Source organism: Mesoplodon mirus (genome assembly GCF_964341445.2).
Source record: "Mesoplodon mirus genome assembly, chromosome: 9".
In the NCBI taxonomy this organism is placed as follows: Eukaryota; Metazoa; Chordata; class Mammalia; order Artiodactyla; family Ziphiidae; genus Mesoplodon; species Mesoplodon mirus.
Genome location: NC_138985.1, coordinates 31,189,994 through 31,208,992, shown reverse-complemented (window position 1 = coordinate 31,208,992; position 18,999 = coordinate 31,189,994). Strand labels below are relative to the sequence as shown.

General features: G+C 54.2%; 1 protein-coding gene across 12 annotated transcripts in view; it reads left to right on the top strand.

Annotated features, from left to right (window-relative positions):
- TNS3 (tensin 3) overlaps positions 1–18,999 on the top strand; it is a 243,498-nt gene that overhangs the window by 119,844 nt on the left and 104,655 nt on the right. For all 12 annotated transcript variants that reach the window (XM_082632029.1, XM_082632034.1, XM_082632031.1 and 9 more), the window contains 5 exons: positions 147–211; positions 2,771–2,854; positions 12,026–12,138; positions 12,234–12,294; positions 13,138–13,213. In XM_082632029.1, coding sequence (XP_082488155.1) covers positions 147–211; positions 2,771–2,854; positions 12,026–12,138; positions 12,234–12,294; positions 13,138–13,213 — 399 coding nt within the window. The remainder of the gene's footprint in view (positions 1–146; positions 212–2,770; positions 2,855–12,025; positions 12,139–12,233; positions 12,295–13,137; positions 13,214–18,999) is intronic.

Below are 18,999 nucleotides of genomic sequence, written 5' to 3'. Positions count from 1 at the left end.
TGTTCTCTGCTGAGTTGGGTGCTGCCGTCCCCCAGAACAGGGACCAGAGGAGGGTAACGCTGGCTTCCCCTCCGAGACAGGCTCTTTGCCATCCTGTGAATGAACGAGTGCTTTCCTGTTCTAATGGCCTCTCTTGTCTCCTGCAGGGCGGAAAGGGACGCATCGGCGTGGTCATATCATCTTACATGCACTTCACCAACGTCTCGGCCAGGTAGGAGGGAAGCGTGCTCACTGCCGTGGGCATCGGGATGCTCTGAGCCTGGGTGGGCGGGAGGCGATCAGCCTGGGAGCTGACCTGGAGGCCGAGGCTCGTGTCCCTGGTGCCTAGAAACTCAGCTGCAGCTAAGAGTTTACACTTGTGAGAAAGACACTTTCGTAGGTGTGCAGTGATTCACACTGAAGACTTCATGGAGGCGTCAAAGATAAAGTGAGTGCGCTGTCATTCTCTGACAAGAAAGACAGGGACAAACATTACCGTTAGTAAAGAAGAGCAGTGCTTTCTCACTGGACGCCTCAGATTCTATACATGGCCATGGCCATGGCCGCCATGGTTTGCATGCATGGCTGCCATGTTTGTATGCAGCGGGCCTCTGGGAAGTACTTTGCATGTTTCCTTTTTCTTGCTCCATCCTCGCAGGTATTCTAGGAGCGAGCAGTCATTACTCCCACTTCACAGATGAGGAAACTGAGGCTTGGTGGACTTAGCTTGCTCATGATCTCATGGCCCGTGGGCGGGAAGCCCGGTCTGGCCGGGGTCTCAGGAGCTGCTGCCGTGGGCGTGTGGGTGCCGCCAGCAGGAGGCTGGTCCCGTCCACTGGGGACGACAGGCACTGCGAGGCCAGTGAGTGAGGCAGCGGCCGCATGCCAGCCCTCCTGGCGCTGGTGGACCCAGATGCCCTTTCCGAGCACACGTCTCCACTCACACTGAGACCCAGTTCAGAAATATCGTTCTTTATGGGTTTTGCATCTGCGTTGGCTCTCTCTGTTCAATGGACACTTTGTGAAGCATGAACTACTCCATTCTGAGGAAATATAAACCTATTCATATTAGCCGATAAACCCTTTCCTTTCTAGCATTAAGGAGTGAAATTTGACTTTCCAAATGTTTTCTCTGGAAACAAATTCGGGAGCCCATTGCCTGCCAGGCAGGAAACCCAACCCCAGAGCAAAAATTAGATCCTTTCTTGGTGATAATAAGTGCTTGTGTGTGTGCCAGACAAATTGAGATTCCTGGTCACGTCACATCCCTCTGCTAAGCCAAAGACATTTGGTCAGAGAGCAGATTTCACCTGCTCACAACAGCGCAGCTCTGTCTGGAACCAGAGTTCCATGTGCCGTGGGCAGTCCTGGCATCTTTGGAAAGCAGAGAGGCTAAGCTTTAGTCACTTAAAGCTTATCAATGACACTCTCTCTAAACGCACCACTTTTTCTGAATAATCGAAGTGTGTCTCAGCTGCACGTGTCAGGCAACTCACATGAAAGGCTCTAAGCCTCAGGGTCCTCACCTGGGAAGCGGGGATGATGGCTGTGCCTCGCAGGGTTTTGTGACGATTCAGTGTGTCGTTTCGTGTAAGACAGTTGGAACAGCATCAGTGCTGGTATTTTCTCCTCACTAAAATGAAGTGACGTCACCTGGATTTTTGTAACCTGCTTTCCTAAATTAACACGCTTTCCTAAATGCCTTCCCTGACGTCATTTTAGTGGCTGCAGTAGTTCGCCACTCGATGAATAGAATATTATGTATTTTAGCATTTACCAATTCTGCCTATCCAGGTTGTTTGCAGTTTTTCTTTAGAATTTCAGTTGCTTCTGTCTAATGATCTTTTTTTTTTTTTTTTTTTTTTTTTGCGGTATGCGGGCCTCTCACTGTTGTGGCCTCTCCCGTTGCGGAGCACAGGCTCTGGACGCGCAGGCTCAGCGGCCATGGCTCACGGGCCCAGCCGCTCCGTGGTATGTGGGATCCTCCCGGACCGGGGCACGAACCCGTGTCCCCTGCATCGGCAGGCGGACTCTCAACCACTGCGCCACCAGGGAAGCCCAGGAATACTTTTAAATGTATAGGTGAGGGGCTTCCCTGGCGGTCCAGTGGTTAAGACTTCGCCATCTAGTGCAGGGGGTTGTGGGTTTGATCCCTGGTCAGGGAGCTAAGATCCCACATGCCTCACAGCCAAAGAACCAAAACATAAAACAGAAGCAATATTGTAACAAATTCAATAAAGACTTAAAAAAAAATGGTCCACATCAAAAAAAGTAAAAATAAAAAGATAAAATGTATAGGTGAATATGTAACTATACTTTTTACTCTGAAAAACTTATGTGCTCTGTATGTTAAATATTCAGTGCTTAAGTGACCCTTGCTTTTGTGCACCCCTGCCAGCCCAGCCCCTTATTTAGACAACGTTATTATTTTAGATGGTTATTTAGATAGGACGGCGGGCCTGTGTCCACAGGTGACTCTCCCACCTGCCGTGCGTGCTGCAGAGAAAGTGCCACATCCTAGGATCGGGTGCTGCTGTTTCAGGGGGGACTCCAGACCTTGCAAGCCTGGCTTCCACTTGGCCCTGAACATCTTCCTGGAGGAGATGAAGCCCTAGAAGAGACGCTAAAGTGGATATGCCCGGGGAGGGGGTGTAGCAGAATGGAGCTCTTAGTGGGTGCCAGCCACCCAGAACAGCCTCGGGGCCTGACTCATGTCATTCCCCCCAACCCGGCCTCCTGCGGTGGCCATGGAGTTAAAGCGTGTGCCCTCTCTCTCTCTCTGCTTTCCCAGTGCTGACCAAGCCCTTGACAGATTTGCAATGAAGAAATTTTATGATGATAAACTTTCAGCTTTAATGCAGCCTTCCCAGAAACGGTATGTATCTGTCCCAGAGCCAGAGTGAAAAAGTGAATGAGATTTTACATTTCAAAGCATATGTGTGGGGATGGAATGAATTGGGAGATTGGGACTGACATAAATACACTACCATGTGTAGTAAAACAGATAGCTAGTGGGAACCTGCTGTATAGCGCGGGGAGCTCAGCTGGGTGCTGTGTGGTGACCTGGATGGGTGGGATGGGGGGCAGGTCCAAGAGGGAGAGGATATATGTATACGTGTAGCTGATTCACTTCGTTGTACAGTGAAACCAACACAACAGAAACCAACGCAACATTGTAAAGCAACTGTACTCCAATTAAAAAAAAAAATGTAGGGACGGAAGACGCACCTCCCCTGACCAGCCAAGATGAGGAGGGAAGGGACTGTCGGTGTCCAGTGGTGGAGGATGAGCCACCCTGCGTGTGGGTGCTGGGGGGGCCCCTGGCTGGCTCCGGCATGGACGCAGGGCTCCTCCCCACACGCTCAGCCATCAGGTCTTCCGAGCTCTCTACTCGTGTTGGTGCCATTCCTGTATTGGGACTGGTTGCTGTCTCCTGGACCAGGGGTCCGTGAACTGTGTCTGGATGGCGGATGTTCTGGGCTTTGCAGGTCACGTGGTCTCTGTCACGGCCACTCTAACAGAGGGTCTGTGGGCAGTAGGAAGCAGGTGAAAGCAGCTTATGTCCAATAAAGCTGTCGACACACACAAGTTTGTTGTTGGCCAGCTTCAAAGGCCCGGGAGTCTTCTCTCTCCTCGGCCTCCCCTGGCCCGCCTCCCCTTCTCTCCTGCTCGGCGTGGCCCCTGGCAGATGCTGCAGAGGGACCCTGCGGAGCAGACTTCCTCTTGCCGCCCGCTCCCAGGCGAATCCACGCTGTCACCAGGCCCAGGTGGAGAAGAACCAGAGGAGAGTTAGGTGTGTGGCCTGAGAAGAGCCAGCAGCCACTTGCCTTCCAGACCCACTTCTTCTGCAGATGGGGGCATGGAGCCAAGAACACTGCATTTTTATTTTAAAGCAAATGGCAGGGCATTTGCACAAGAATTGTCCGGGAAATTGCCAAGATGGTTTTCCTGCGCCTCGCATCTTTTCCCCCAGTGCCAGAGGGCTGGACCAGCGGTCTTGGGTGGACTGAAGGTTCCAGGAGGCAGGGTCACAGGTATATTTTGGTCAAGAGCCGAGTCTCAGTATTTCCACTTGGGAAAGGGATTTCAGGGACCACCAGAGGCACCTCCTGCTTTGTCCCGGGTGTTTCCCATGGCTGGGTCTGTTTGTGTTCAGACCAGAGTGTCTGGTGGATGTAGGACCCACGGGTCAGAGCCTGGCCGTGCCCTGCTCTGAACAAGGGTCCCACAGGACATGTGAGCTGCCTGGGAAAACCCAGCATTTTATTAGTATTACAGTTAAACAGACCCTTGATCTATTTCGAACCATTAAGTGTCATTTCTTGGTTGAGCAGTTTCCAAAATGGTTACATTCATGTGAGCCCCTCTGTGAGACATGAGGGTAAAACGGGCTAACCCACCCCAAAACTCAGCACACACCAGGGAAGGATATTTGCCTCATTTTCTTCTTTTTTTTACTACTACTGCAGCTTTTTTTTTTTTTTCTGAGGTACGCGGGCCTCTCACTGTTGTGGCCTCTCCCTTTGCGGAGCACAGGCTCCGGCCGCGCAGGCTCCGCGGCCATGGCTCATGGGCCCAGCTGCTCCGTGGCATGTGGGATCCTCCCGGACCGGGGCACGAACCCATGTCCCCTGCATTGGCAGGCCGACTCTCAACCACTGCGCCACCTGGGAAGCCCCAGCTACTGCAGCTTTTTAATACCACTGAAGGAGTGTGGAAAAAGGGAAACATCCTACTTTAACGTGCCCATGGTTCTCCTGCATCACTGAACGACAGAAGCGGTAGTATTTACATTTTATGAGGGTGGCATAGGTTAAATTTTGCATTTTGAGGCTAATCTCCCCGCACCCACAGATGAGGGGAATGCCAGCCCGCCCAGCGCCTGCATCGGAAGATGCTCGCCATCTCGTAATGAAGCGGGTGAACGACTGAGTGAATGTATAAGTACCTCTGGAGGAATATTTGAGACCTGGAGGATGTGTGATGGCTGCACTTGTGGGGACAGGCTCAGTGGTGGTGGGACCCATCGCTGTGGTCCCAAATGCCCACAGGGGGAGCGTTACAGGCTGTTTTAGGACTGAACTCCAGAAACCATTTTAAAATCCATCTTGTGGTGAGAGCTTGGGTTTGTGGTCCAAGAAGTTTAGAGCCTCAGCAGTAAGCCTCCTCCACCCTTCACTTAATTAATATTGGGTTTAAGAGCTCGAGAGGCAGGAGGTCCATTTGACAGGCAGCAAATTCTCTGTCACTTTGTGCCTCACTCCTAAAAGCCACCGAGCCATTGGCCTGCAGCAGCCTGGCCAGCAATGGCTCATTGGAGGTTGCTTGCTTCCAGCAGAATTCCTCGGGTAAGAGCCCTTCTCTCTCCCTGCACCTGTCGCCTTGAGCAAACCCCAGGAGCAACTTGTGGAGGCCCCGGGGTAACCTCCTGCAGGGCTGATGAGCCTGCTGTGTCAGAGAGGCTCCCATTAACTTGGAGGCCCTTTCACTTTGATAAGTAATTAAAGAAAATCCTCCTACAGCATTAGTTATCATCAGCATCATGGAAGGGATGAGTTCAATAATGCAATTCTGACTCCTTTCCTTCTCCGCTTTTCCTTTCCTTCCATGAAGGAGTCGGGACAAGCGGGTCCCATCACTTTGAGTTTAGTGGGGCAAATGACAGGTAACCGGCTTTTTCTTTGGGACAGCAAACCTCTCCTGAGGGTGTGCGGAAGAAGGGAGCCTGGGGGGGTCCTGGGCGGGGGCCATTCCTGTGTCCCATGGGGTAGAGGGAAGGGAGGCCAAAAGTCTGGGCATGCAGACACCAGGATTGGATTCCTGCGTGTTTCTAATAGCTGGAAAGTTCCCCAACATTACAGCATTATTTGGGTTTTGATATTTCTGTAGTTTTTGACATGATGCCTTGAGTGTCTGAAAGAACCTTGAACTTGAAGCAAGAAAGCTGCCAAGAGAAGCAGATGTGCAGATCCTTTCTCCGCAGATGTGTCTTTTAGGGAGTGCGGCCGCTGAGGCCAGCAGGCACCCTGTGCCTCGTCCACTCCGCATGTCCTCCTGCCCCGGCTTGCAGGGCGGGCCCGAGGAGCGGGACCCTCCCTCAGGGGGGTCGCCTGGAAGAGGTCTGAGGTGTGTTATCCTTCCAGCCCAGCCGGGGCAGGGAAGTGCTGGGGAACGTTAGGTAACCAGCAAGCCTGGGTCTGGCGCACAGGCCAGAGCTGATGGGGCCCTGCCCAGGTCTCCCCCGCCTTCCGTGCTTCCCCTGCAGCTGTAGCCACGCTGAATGTATGGAGGTGACACCAGGAACCCTTAGGGAGAGATGGGCCTACACTTCTGCTTACAAAAGTATCATTTCACACTTGTTTTCAGGGCTCTTTAAGCTTAGGTCGAGTACAATTCACATATTTAGGAAGATTTAGGGAAACTCCACATGTAAGTTTCTGCTTTGGAAAGAGGTTATAAAGAATGCAATGAACGACTGCACATTTCGAGCTGCTTTGGAACTTGAAGGAAGCATGTGCTCTTCTGTTAGTGCCCTGCCAGCTGCAAGCTTGGTTTCTTTTTTCTTTTTTTTTTTTTTTTTTGCGGTACGCGGGCCTCTCACTGTCGTGGCCTCTCCCGTTGCGGAGCACAGGCTCCGGACGCGCAGGCTCAGTGGCCATGGCTCACGGGCCCAGCCTCTCCGTGGCATGTGGGATCTTCCCGGACCGGGGCATGAACCCGTGTCCCCTGCATCGGCAGGCAGACTCTCAACCACTGCGCCACCAGGGAAGCCCAAGCTTGGTTTCTTAATCATACTTGCTAGTTGAGACGAAGTGGGGAAAACCTCATCCGCAGGGAGTTATTTCCCTCGAAAGAAAGAAGAGCACAGCTGGGAGACAGGTGAGCTCTCTGACATGTGTGGCTGTGAGAGCTGCGCTGACCAGGGAGGACTTTCTGTTTGGGGTTGGACACTGGGATGGGCTCTGAGAGGCCATCTGACACCCTGTGCGTTCATTCGTACACACCTTTCCTTCAGTGCTGTGGGTGAATATCACATAGACAAGAGTTGAAGTTCATCCTTTCCACAGTTTTCTGGAGGAAGTAATTGTGAACTCCTTGCCTTTGCTTTTCTTCCCTCTTATTTTCGGCCGTAGCCTGAATTTTTTTTCTTTGGCAGTGATGGCGGCTCTCCAGGTAGTTTCCTGCCACGTGTGCCCTGTTTACCTGTCCTCTCTCTCCAACGGTGCAGGTGGTAGCTAGCGCCACTGCTGACTGCAGCAGCAATTACAGCTTATATTTGCAATGAACTTTGTTTTTATCGGGCGTTTTGTATGTGATGTCTTTGGGACTTAAGGACAGCATTCTCTTTTCCAGGTCACGCTCAGGTGGCCTCCAGCAGAGCTTCTGAGCCTGCTCGTCAGAGGGACCGCTGAGGGTGTGAAAGGGTTCTGGGAACAGCAGGATGAGGACACGCCAATGAAAAATCCATGAAAAATAGGCTTTCCCATCCAAAGGTTTTCTTTATGCCGCCCCCATCACACACACTCATCGGTGGTGCATAGAGAGGAGATAGGCTTAATTTAGGGCATTGAGTGTCCCCTCACCCGCTGCCATGAGCCCCAGGGGGCCAGGAGTGCCCCCTGGGCTGAGGCCACAGTCACTGGGGGAGCCAGGGCCGACGGCTGCTCAGCTGTGCGGTCTGGAGTTTCGGATTTGCCGGTAGTTGCCCTGGAGGAAAGTCCTGGAGATGAGCAAGGGGCCTGTGCTGTCCCCGGTGGCCATGCTGACCTGCCTGGGTTCTTGGTGGCGGGCTGGGGTCACAGGTGAGGCGCCCCCAGGCTTACGTCCGGCTCATTTACGTCCACCATCAGCCACAGACCTGTACTCATCACGGCTGGAAGGAAGGGACAAGGGTGCTGTCTCCACTCTGTCTGTAAGCTTTACAAAAGTAAGGACATATATGACCCTTGTCCCCTGTCCCTGTCTTAGGAGGTGGATGGCGGGGTGATGGGGTTGGCGTGAGGTTTTCTTTAAAGGCTGTTCTGATCTCAGTCAGGCCGCTAACGAGCCTTATGGTAAACTTTTGCAGTATCACAAAATCCAGAACTTGGACTCAGAAATTACGCTTGTATTGCATCCTATGAACAAGCACCCAAAATGACTTCAGCCCCACAAAGTTAGGCAGTATAATTGCTGGAAAGTAGCACTTCATTAATAGAAAATACCGTGAAATATAAAACAATTTTATATTTTTTCCTTATCAAGGGAGCATGTGAAGGAAGAAGTAAGTTGCCTTTTATAATAACATTTTGCGTCTTTGGTTTACCTAAAATGTGAATCCATATAAAGCAGATTTCTCTAAAGGGCAGATGAGAAGGGCTTTTTTGCGCTGGTTACATGATGGACTGGTCAGGAGGGCAGGCGTCCGTTTCTGGGTCCCAGGCAGAGGACTGGTCACTCCCTCCCGTCTGTCCCTAACCCCATGTGAGGGCTGGCCCTTGTCTTCTGGCTCCTGCTTTGGGAGCTTGCAGGGAATCAGCATTCTTCTGTGGTAATGCTGACACGCCACCTGAAAGAAGCGCCTTCTCATACTCCCTCTGGCTGCTGGGCAACGGCGCCGGCCAGGCTGTATCAGGGCAAGGGGAGGACCTTCCACGTTTACATCAAAATGTAAAATGGAAACTGGCCCTCACCCCCCTCCGTGATGCCTGGTCTGTGTGCTCGTGGGTCCCTTGGATGTCCAGAGAGTGAAGGGCCACCTTGCCCAGAGAGGTCAGTGTAGAAGGAGCGAACGGCCAGGCGCCCACAGAGTAAACACAGCAGCTGGGCCACAGACAAGGCCGAGGAAGTGGGTTGTCTGGTGACCAGTGCTGGAGGAGGGGAGACTGCTGTCCAGAGCAGGTGGCGACTCATGACCCCAACTCAGCGTCCGTGATCCCTTTTCCTGTGCTCATGACCTGGCGGGGGTGGGGTGGGGTGGCCAGAGAACCCAGAAATCTGCAGTGCGTGGCACTTAGGTGATAAAAAGTAGCTGGACAGGTCACCTGAATATTCCCGTGTCTGCACGTCTGCTGTCGAGATAGAAGATAAAATGGGAAGGCATGTGGAGCCATCTGGTGGCCAGGCTCCTGCAGCCACAGCCCGGCCACGTGGCTTCCCGGGCCCTCCAGGGCTTGCATCTGGCCTCTGTGACTTGGGTGAGCTTTTGTCCTCTTCCAAAAGGGAAGAGCGGTTTGCCACCAGGAAAACTGAAACACTGGGAGGGGCCCCTAAGCTGAAGTGAATGTTCTTTTCTAACATTATTTTCTAAAAGGATAGATTTCAAGTAGACTTTTTAAACTTCGTTTTAAAATTGACTAGAAATTTTCTCTTGTTCAGTTTCCTTTGTATGCGAATTCGGCTGCTTGAGATAATGGACTGCATCTGAATTGCTGGTGTAAATTAGATATTTTTAAAAATTTAGGTGTATTTTTTTTTTTAAGAAGATGTGGGTAGGAGTTTATTAATTAATTTATTTTATTTTGGCTGTGTTGGGTCTCCGTTTCTGTGCGAGGGCTTTCTCTAGTTGCGGCGAGTGGGGGCCACTCTTCATCGCAGTGCGCGGGCCTCTCACTATCGCGGCCTCTCTTGTTGCGGAGCACAGGCTCCAGACGCGCGGGCTCAGTAGTTGTGGCTCACGGGCCCAGTTGCTCCACGGCATGTGGGATCCTCTCAGACAGACCAGGGCTCAAACCCGTGTCCCCTGAATTAGCAGGCAGATTCTCAACCACTGCGCCACCAGGGAAGCCCAGGTGTATTTGACAAATGACATTGTATAAATTTAAGGCTTACAAGATTAATTTGTTACATTCATGTATTGTAATACGAAAAGCCATTGTCACCGTACTTAGCACCTCTGTCACGTTACAATAATTATCATTTCTTTTTAGTGGTTGGAATAATTAAGTTATATCTCTTAGCAAGTTTGATAATTATAATACAATATTTACTACACTGTGCATTGTATCTCTAGGGCATATTTACTACTTACTGCGAGTTTGTACCCTTTAAAAATTCTGTCCTGTCCCCAAAGCCCCCAGCCCCTGGTAACCACCATTTTACTCTGTTTTTAAATGTTTGGCTTTTTTAGATTCCATATATTATGAGTGATATCATACCACAAGGGGATATCACCTCATACCTGTTAGAATGCCAGTCATCAAAAAGATAAGAAAAAACAAGTGGTTACGAGAACATGGAGAAAAGAGAGCCTTTGTGCACTCTTGGTGAGAATGTACATTGGTGCAGCAACTAGGGAAAGCAGTACGGAGGTTCCTTAAAACATTAAAAATAGAGCTACCGGGCCTCCCTGGTGGCGCAGTGGTTGAGAGTCCGCCTGCCGATGCAGGGGATACGGGTTCGTGCCCCGGTCTGGGAGGATCCCATATGCCGCGGAGCGGCTGGGCCTGTGAGCCATGGCCGCTGGGCCTGCGCATCCGGAGCCTGTGCTCCGCAACGGGAGAGGCCACAACAGTGAGAGGCCCGCATACCGCAAAAAGAAAAAAAAAAAAAAATAGAGCTACCATACGAACCAGCAATTCCACTTCTGGGTATATATCTGAAGAAAATGAAAACAGGCTCTTGAAGAGATATCTGTACTCTTATGTTTATTGAATGTAGCCTTATTCACAATAGCCAAGATACGGAAACAACTCAAGTGTCCCTCAGTGGATGAATGGATAAAGAAAATATGTGTGTGTGTGTGCGTGTGTGTGTGTATACACACACACACAGTGGAGTATTACTGAGCCATAAAATATAATGAAATTCTGCCATTTGTGACAACATGGATGGACCTTGGGGACATTATGCTAAGTGAAGTAAGCCAGAGAGAGAAAACCAGAATTTTTTTAACCTAAGTAGGCTGAGCCTGACTAGCGTTCAGTCCTAGGGAGGAGGGGGATGGTCCCTGGTCCTCCGAGGGGAGTGGACTGCGGTGGGCTGGCTGGAGGGTATGGAGGACCCTGTGCCGGCCGCACAGCCTGGTGGTTCAGTGAACGCTCCCTTCCCGCGCCTGTGTGGCTCTGTGTAGTCATTAGAGATGCACAGAGATGTTGGATATGGTAGGGGTTGGCTCTGCTCTGGAGTCACACATTCCGGGTGGCGGGAGTGGCCGAGGCCAGGCAGCATCTGAGAACTTGGCAGGTGTGTGCCCAGTTGGGGTCACAGCTGCCACCTTGTGCCCCGGGAGGAACCAGTGAGGCAATGCTTCCAGGGTACAATCTTCTCTCTAGGCCACCAAGCACCCATGCAGGGTGCGGGGCCGTCAGCATGGCACGCAAGGCTGTGTGTGCTGTTCAGAGAGAAGGCAGGTCTCCCGGCCCACGGCAGACGTGCACTGTGCCGCTGAGATGGGCCTTGAGGAGGGAGGGCACAGAGAAGCCAGAAGACGGGAGGGCAGTGCAGCTCAGGGGGGCTCGTGCCCTTTATGGTAGGGGCGGCTCTCACAGTGGGATGTGGCATCCGAAGGCTTCCTGTGGGCTGGGGGTGCGGACTCCAGCCTCCCACGAGGCTTCCTAGTATGAGCAGAAGGCGGGGTGGGTAGGACTGAGAGTTAAGCCGAGTGACCTTCATGCCCTCAGAGGTGTGGCTTGGTTCAGAGAGCAGGCCCATGGGACGGCAGGTCTCTTGCTTTGCCGTTCTCTGTGGGGAGACCGTGCCAGCCCCGTGGCTCAGCCCTGCCTGGCTGTGGGTTCCATGGACAGAAGCGATACCACCTGCACTTGGGGTGCAGAGCAAAAGGCGCCGCGTGGGGGGGCTCACGCTCAGGAAGCACCGTTGGCTGTGCTTCCAGGTCATTGGCCATGTCAGCGTGGAAGGCCCAGAGATGCCCGGTGGGCTGTGGGCTCGGCCATGCTCTGCAGGGTGTGGGCCAAGGCCTGGGGTGCGTACACCCTCCTTGCTGTGAGCAGTTAGGATGGGTTCTCTCCCAGAACCCCCGGAAGAGCAGGTGGGTTTCCTCATCGCCCTCCGGCCCCACCTGGGCTCAGGAGCTGTGCAGGAGCCCTGAGCCGGCTGCCTTTCGCAGGTACGTGCAGTTCCTCAGTGGGCTCCTGTCGGGGACGGTGAAGATGAATGCCTCGCCCCTGTTCCTGCATTTCGTCATCCTGCACGGGACCCCCAACTTCGACTCGGGCGGAGGTGAGTGTCTCCCACGGGGTGAGGGTCTCGAGACGCGCTGCCTGGCTCTGGCCCTGAGTTCTGCGTGTTGATAGCCGATTCTGCGTGTCTTTCAGCGTGCCGGCCCTTTCTCAAGCTCTACCAAGCCATGCAGCCTATGTACACGTCGGGGATCTAGTAAGTGTGGCTGCTTTCCTGGGGGCCTCCGGAGGGCCCGGGGGGGAGGGGGCCCGCTCCCGGCTGTCTCTCCCTCTGGAGGGGTGAGTGGGGGAAAGCCAGGTGAGCCAGGAGCAGGGGGCAGAAGGGGAGCCGTGGGTGCAGTGCTCCCGTCATCCTGCCCAGCAGGTGTCTCGCTGAGGTCACACAGTTGGCTCTGTGAAGGGACGTGGACGCTGGGACCTGGGGAAAGGAGAGGGCCGCGCACACCGTGTGGAAGTAGACACATCAGGGTCTTGGGACAGGGCCACGGTGGTCTCCCTTTCTCTCCCCTTTGCAGTTTAGACAAAGGTCAGGCAGACATTTCCAGAATATGTACTAATTCTAGACTTATTTGCTTTGCTTTTTTTGTTTGGAGAAGCGTTTTATGCACATCAATGGAAAATGAATAAAGGTAAAAAATGTTCTTAGCATCGTGTCATCACTCAGAATGAGCTGTTTTCACGTGTCCGGACTCTTGTTGGACCCAGGCACTGGTGACGCTTGGGCAGCCTCACCCTCTGCTTACCACAGAGGCTGCTGGCATCAGCGCGCCAGGACTCTACGCTGCGTGCTCCATCGTGCACGGGCCTGGGGTGGGCTGGCGGGCACTGGCTGTGACGTTGCTATCAGGGCCCTGCCTGGCCCTGTTGCTTTTTCATACGTTCTTGGGACTCATTTTCATAGGAGAGAGTCTGGGGAATTGGATTCCTGGGCCAAGCAGGATATTTTGTCTAATTTCAATTGTGGGATTGCTTTTCTCAGAATGTATTTCCATTAAATCATGAAATCGCATAATGATGTACCTTCTCATTTATTCCAAAGCAACGTCGGCCCAGAAAACCAAAGCAGGATCTACATCGCCATAGAGCCAGCCCAGCTCCTGAAAGGGGACATCATGGTGAGTGTCACAGCCTTGTCTCTGCTGCCAGTAATCATACCTGGAAAGGTAAAGCCAAGTTCATCTTCAAGCAGGAACATGAAACCCACCTCCCACCCTACCCCTGCCCCGAGAAAACCTGAGGGAAGAATGGAAAGTAGCCTTTACCTTAAGGCAGTTGGTTGATTTTCTGAGTCAACCTATTTTAATGAAAGAGACAGAACAAATTGGTAGAGCCGCTTGCTGTGTGCACCCTTGAAATTACAGTCCTAAGTCAGCCACTGCGCTTCCCAGGGTTCCAGTTACCTGAGCACAATGTGCAGTCTTAACATGACCTAGGCCTTCCAGGGGTAGGCATAGACATAAAATGTTTATTAATCATTAGTGGCCTAGGTGGGAAATATAGCTATTGTATTGCAGCTTGGTTTATGACTGAAACAGTGATTTCTCCAGATAGGTTTTTTTTTTTTTTTTTTTTTTTGGTACACGGGCCTCTCGCTGCTGTGGCCTCTCCCGTTGCGGAGCACAGGCTCCGGACGCGCGGGCTCAGCGACCATGGCTCACAGGCCCAGCCGCTCCGCAGCATGTGGGATCTTCCCGGACCAGGGCACGAACCCGTGTCCCCTGCATCGGCAGGCGGACTCTCAACCACTGCGCCACCAGGGAAGCCCTCCAGATAGTTTTGATTCTTGGGGTGCTGCTTCTTGGGGCAGAAGCAGCACCCTGCCCTGTTCTACCTTTGCCTTTTATCTATCTTGACTATAAAAAAGTGCATGCATCTAAAAAAAGAGAAATTTGTCTGAAATAAGGAAAACCTTTAAGGCACATGTGTGCTTCCAGCAGGCATAGAGTAGCTCTCCTGTAATCTGTTTGAGGCCCAGGAGGACACCCCGTGACAAGAAGATAATATGGTTCACAAGTTGCATTTTTATTTATTTTAAGTGGCTCATCCAGAGTTTTTGAGGAGTCTCGTTAACTTTTCCTAATATTTTGGGTTTTCCACCCTCTCTTCGTGGTTGGTGAACTCCCACCTTGCCCCATCCTGCATTCTCATGAAGCTCAAGTCAGTGAGGTTCTCAAAGATGAAGATCCTGGGCACATTCACAGCTGATGCCCCCTTTGCGGGCTCCCCAGGGGACGCCCCTTCCACTTCCAGGCCTCAGGGGTCTGTGTCCAGAGAGGCATCTGCAGGCCCAGGAGGTGCATGAGGGGGAATAAGAAGCAGACCAACAGCAAAACGGCTCTGTTTCCAAGTCACTACGTTGAGCACTTTACAATCATGGTCTTTCACCCTCCCCGCGACCTTGAGATGGAAGAGCCAGTATCCTGTTTCATACGTGGGAAAGCCGAGGCGCAGGGTGGTTGCTACGTTTCCACAAGCCTGTTTTCTCAGCCACGGTGTTGCACTGCCCCGAGGAAGGAGGGCTTGGGGCTGGGTTCTCCTTCCTGGCTCTGCACAGCAGCTCGTGGCCTCCTCACCTCTGTGGTTAGGAGAGAGGGGAGGGACAGGGCAGGAGAGGGATACCCCTACTCTTGTGCTTCTCTACCCAGCATGCAGCCCTGGCTGAGTCTCCTTGGACCTCCCGGGATTGTTGGGCAAAGGGCTGAGCACTTATTGGGCACCTGCTGTGTGCCAGGCACCAACCAGGGCTTTACCTGGCTGTGACTTTTGTCTGCTCATCAGCTCTGTCCTCTGGGTCTAGTTTTCCAGCTTTAAAAAGGAGGCCAAGAGACCCAGAGCGGCTGCGAGAGGGCGGAGCTGCTGTTGGGACGTGTGTCCAGCCGGGCATTGCCCCTGGTCTGGGAGAGGGCTTGGAGTCGGCATGGCCAGGCTGGGTGCTCCCTGGGGTCTGGGATGAGTAGTTGGCCGAGTCCCTTTGTGATGACCCGAGGGCGGGGCTCCCCCTGCAAGAAAGAGCACCTGACTGTAGGCTGGTGGCTGCAGGGTCTTCCCGAGGCAGCAGGAGGTTGCCAGTCCAGAGGCCGGTGGTGGCGAGTCACCTCATCTGCCCCGGATCCCTGCGCCCCTCCCTCCTTCCTCCTCCCTCCCTCCCACTGTCTCTTCCCTCCCTCCTTCCTTTCGTACTATTAGTTTGTTTGTCCAGAGGTCCCGTTTTGAATGTTTTGCTTTCTGAACGTCTGAGTTGGGCCCCAGCACAGGAAGGAAGGGAGGGATGGAGGAACGTCTTGGTCCTGAAGGAGCCTGGGGGCAGGGAGTGGACGTCTCGCAGCCGGACATCCAGAGAGCGCCGCAGTGTAGGTCCCAATGTCTGGGGCCGGCGGCCGGGAGGTCCAGCCGGAAGCGCCCTCAGAGGTGGGCGTGAGGCCCTGGGCAGGGGGTGCAGCAGTCCCCAGGCCTTGAGGGTGCCCTTGTGGGAATTAGTTGTCCTGGGAGGTTGAAGCCAGATCGTGCAGGGCTTGGATTTTGCCGTCTTCTTTTGGGAAACGTGGTGTTTGTTAGCAAAGCTCTTTTCTGTGTCCTGAAAATGCCCTGAACCACCCCTTGAGAGTAACCCTTATAGGACTGTGACTTAGAGAAGTAGTGAGAACGCGGGGGAGAAAGCCCTTGGTCTCGAGTGGATGGAAGGAAGCCCTGCAGCTACATACGAGCGACAGCAGATTGGGAGCCGCAGGCCCAACAGGGGCATCACGCAGCCGGACAGGCCTTGGGTCCCACTCCCGGGCTCCCAGCAGGTCTACGGCTTAAGGGGACTGGGTGGCCTCAGACGGGTCTTGTCCACACTTGAACCCCCTTCTGCTGCATGAGGACCGTAGGCAGGCTTCGTTGGGATGAGATGAGACGGGGCAGCTGGCGGGGGTGAGGGCCCCCGAGGGGCCCTGAGGCTTGACCTGGGTGTGGCCACCAGCTCCCCGTGCCCCTGGGCGATCACCTACCGCGCCTCACCGCTGTCCTAGGCCCGTATCGGCACCACCGCCTGTGAGCAGGGTGCCTACCTGAGCATCACGTGCACCCAGCTTCAGCTGGGATGTGGTCTGAGCAGGCAGGTGGGGTCGTTCTGAGGGGACCCGGGTGGGTGGTTGCCGTTTGGCCCTGGGGAGCTGGGAAGCGGGGCAGGGGGAGGAGGTGCCGGCAGACACGCTTGGACTCTGCGGTGTCCGCCAGCCGGGGCTGCTGCGGGCGCGGGGAGCCGTCCCCCAGCACGCGGCGAGCTTGTCGAAGCCAGCCTTGCTGCAGCAGGGAGGCACCAGCCTGGGAGTTTGGGACGCGGTCGCCTGCACCGTCTGCAGATGAAAGATGGTGCCTCTGGGCACCCATGGCCACGTGAAAGGCGCCTGTTGCCGCGTGTGCTCGGCCCATGGCCCTTTTCAGGTATGTTGGTAAGTGGCTTCAAGCCAGTGGCCAAATGGGACCCACCCTTCCCTGTGCCTGCTTTGCTCCTTCTCTGCGGGAAGTCCGCAAGTGTGATTATTAGGCCCTGCTCGAAAAGTTTCATTTCCAGCGGACACTTGGGAGTCTGCTTGGTGCTGAGTGGGGCATCCTGAAGCGCCAGCTGCAGGTGAAGGCGTCGGGCCAGCAAGGGTTTGGGGAGCACCTGCCCGAGACCTCTGGAGGCGTGCGAGGCCTGGGTGGGGAGGGTGAAGGGTGGACATCAGTGTGGCTAGGGGGCCGTCAGCCTAGAGCCATCAGAGTGAGTGGACCCCTCCTCCTCGTACAGTGCTGGGAGGGGCCCTCACGGTCACGGGAGAACAGAGGTGGGGTGCAGCACAGGCCCAAGTGGGAGGAATGCCAAGAAGGCTGGTGTGGGCCTCAGCATGTGGGCTGCTCCCCTCCTCAGAGGCTCTGGGGAGGGAGCACTGGCCCCTCTCTGCCCGGCGATCAGGCTCTTCCTCTCTCGTGGGCACCCCTGCCTCTGCCTGCCCGCTTTCTTGTCCAGGTTTTAGCAAGGGATGGTTTACGCCCAACTGGCCCTGCCCTCTCTCCTCCCTCCGTCCCCGCCCTACCTCCAGCCGCATCCCAGGGACCGCATCCCCGTGGCCGTGTCTGTGGCACTCACTGTCACGTGGGCCCTTTCTCCTTGTGGAGCCCCTCTCCCGGTCCCCCTCCGGCTCCTGGCGGGTCTCGGCGCTGGTGTCCTCTGGGCATCCGTCTCTCCCGAGAGCTGCTCCTCTTGGCCCCGTGTCTCTCTCGCGGGGTCCACGCTGCCTCTTCGTCACTTCTGCCTTCGGTCCTCGGGCCTCAGGTTCAGCCCTTGGTGCCTGCCGGCCTCCTGGCCTCCATTCTGCTGCTTTCTAGGACCGTCCCCACCTGCTCCCCAGACTCCGTGTGGGAGCTTCGTTCTGGCATCCCCTGGCTCCACTTCTCTCGTCAGTCATGCAGATCCTCCACCCACGTGGATCCTGAATCCCCGAGCCCTGGCCCTCACAGCGTGACCCCGTCCAAGCACGGCGTTCCGCAGCCGTGGCCCAGCACCCTCCCCGCGGTGGGAGGAGAGGGTCCAGTCTCCTGTATGTGGCATAGGATCCCCTGGGTGTCCTGCCCCCTTAACCACTTAGCCCTAGAGATCTTGTATTATCTGGTTTGTTCTGCTCACGGCCCCATGGCCCTTTCTTCTGGGTCTTGCTAACGCCTCCCACCCGTGTCACCCACATCAGGCACGACTGGGGCACATGGCTGTGCCCTCCCTGAGGCCGTGTTTGATGATCCGTCATAGGTGGGTACCTCGTCTGCCTCCCTAGTGGATGCCCAGCCCTTGAGCACGGTTGACTTGTCCCAGCCTCTCCAGAGCCAGTCATTGTGCTCCTCGGGTGGTGGCTCATGCTTGCTGGGATCCAAGAGGGGACCCTGTGCCCGGTGTGGATCCAAGAGGGGACCCTGTGCCCGGTGTGCCATCGTCCCCAGCTTACTGCCCAGAGCCCGCCCCTGAAGTGAGAGTCCCTGGGCAAGTTCACACCCCAGCAAGAACTGCAAGCTGCCTCTTGCGTGAGGGGACAGCCGGCTGGATGAGGCCCTGAGCGATGCTGCAGGAACCTGAGAGGTCTGGCGTTCAGGTGTCCTGTCGCCATGGGGTCTCTTGAGGGGAATGTTTTGTGCCGTGAAGTCACCCTGTCTGTGAATTTTTGCTTCCGTTGGAAAGGCCGGCAAATAGGGATCTCTTCACAGGAAATGCTTAACTTGATAAAACCAGCCCCTTCCTGCACCTTTATGCATTCTTAACATGGAGTATTTTCGGACTGAATTATTATTTGATTTATACTTCCTGTGTTTACAGTTCATTTTCGTACACTCTGCACTTATTTTTTGCAGCGTTGTCAGAAGGGAGAAGGACGCTGCGGGTTACAGCTGGACACGGGTAATTTTCCATCGCACAGGGTAATTTTTCCTTGCACCATTCGTGGGAATGATTACCTAGGAGGTTTAGTTTAGTTATTGATCTCTAAGAAGTCTCAGAGTAGCTCTAGCCTCTTGTATTCGTTTCCCAGGGCTGTCATGACAAAGTACCACAGACTGGGTGGCTTAAACAATAGACATTTCTCACTGTCCTGGAGGCTGGAAGTCTGAGATCAAGGTGTCAGCAGGGCTGGTTCCTCCCGAGGCTTCTCTCCTTGGTATGTAGATGGCTGTCTTCTCCCTGTGTCTTCACATCATCTTCGTGTGTGTGTGTGTGTGTGTTGTGTCCGTGTCCTGATCATCTTCGTGTGTGTGTGTGTGTGTGTGTGTGTGTGTGTTGTGTCCGTGTCCTGATCTCCTTCTCATAAGGACCCCAGTCAGATTGGATTAGGGCCCACCTATAGAACCCTACTTTACCTTAACCACCTTTAAGACTTCAACATATGAATTTGGGGGG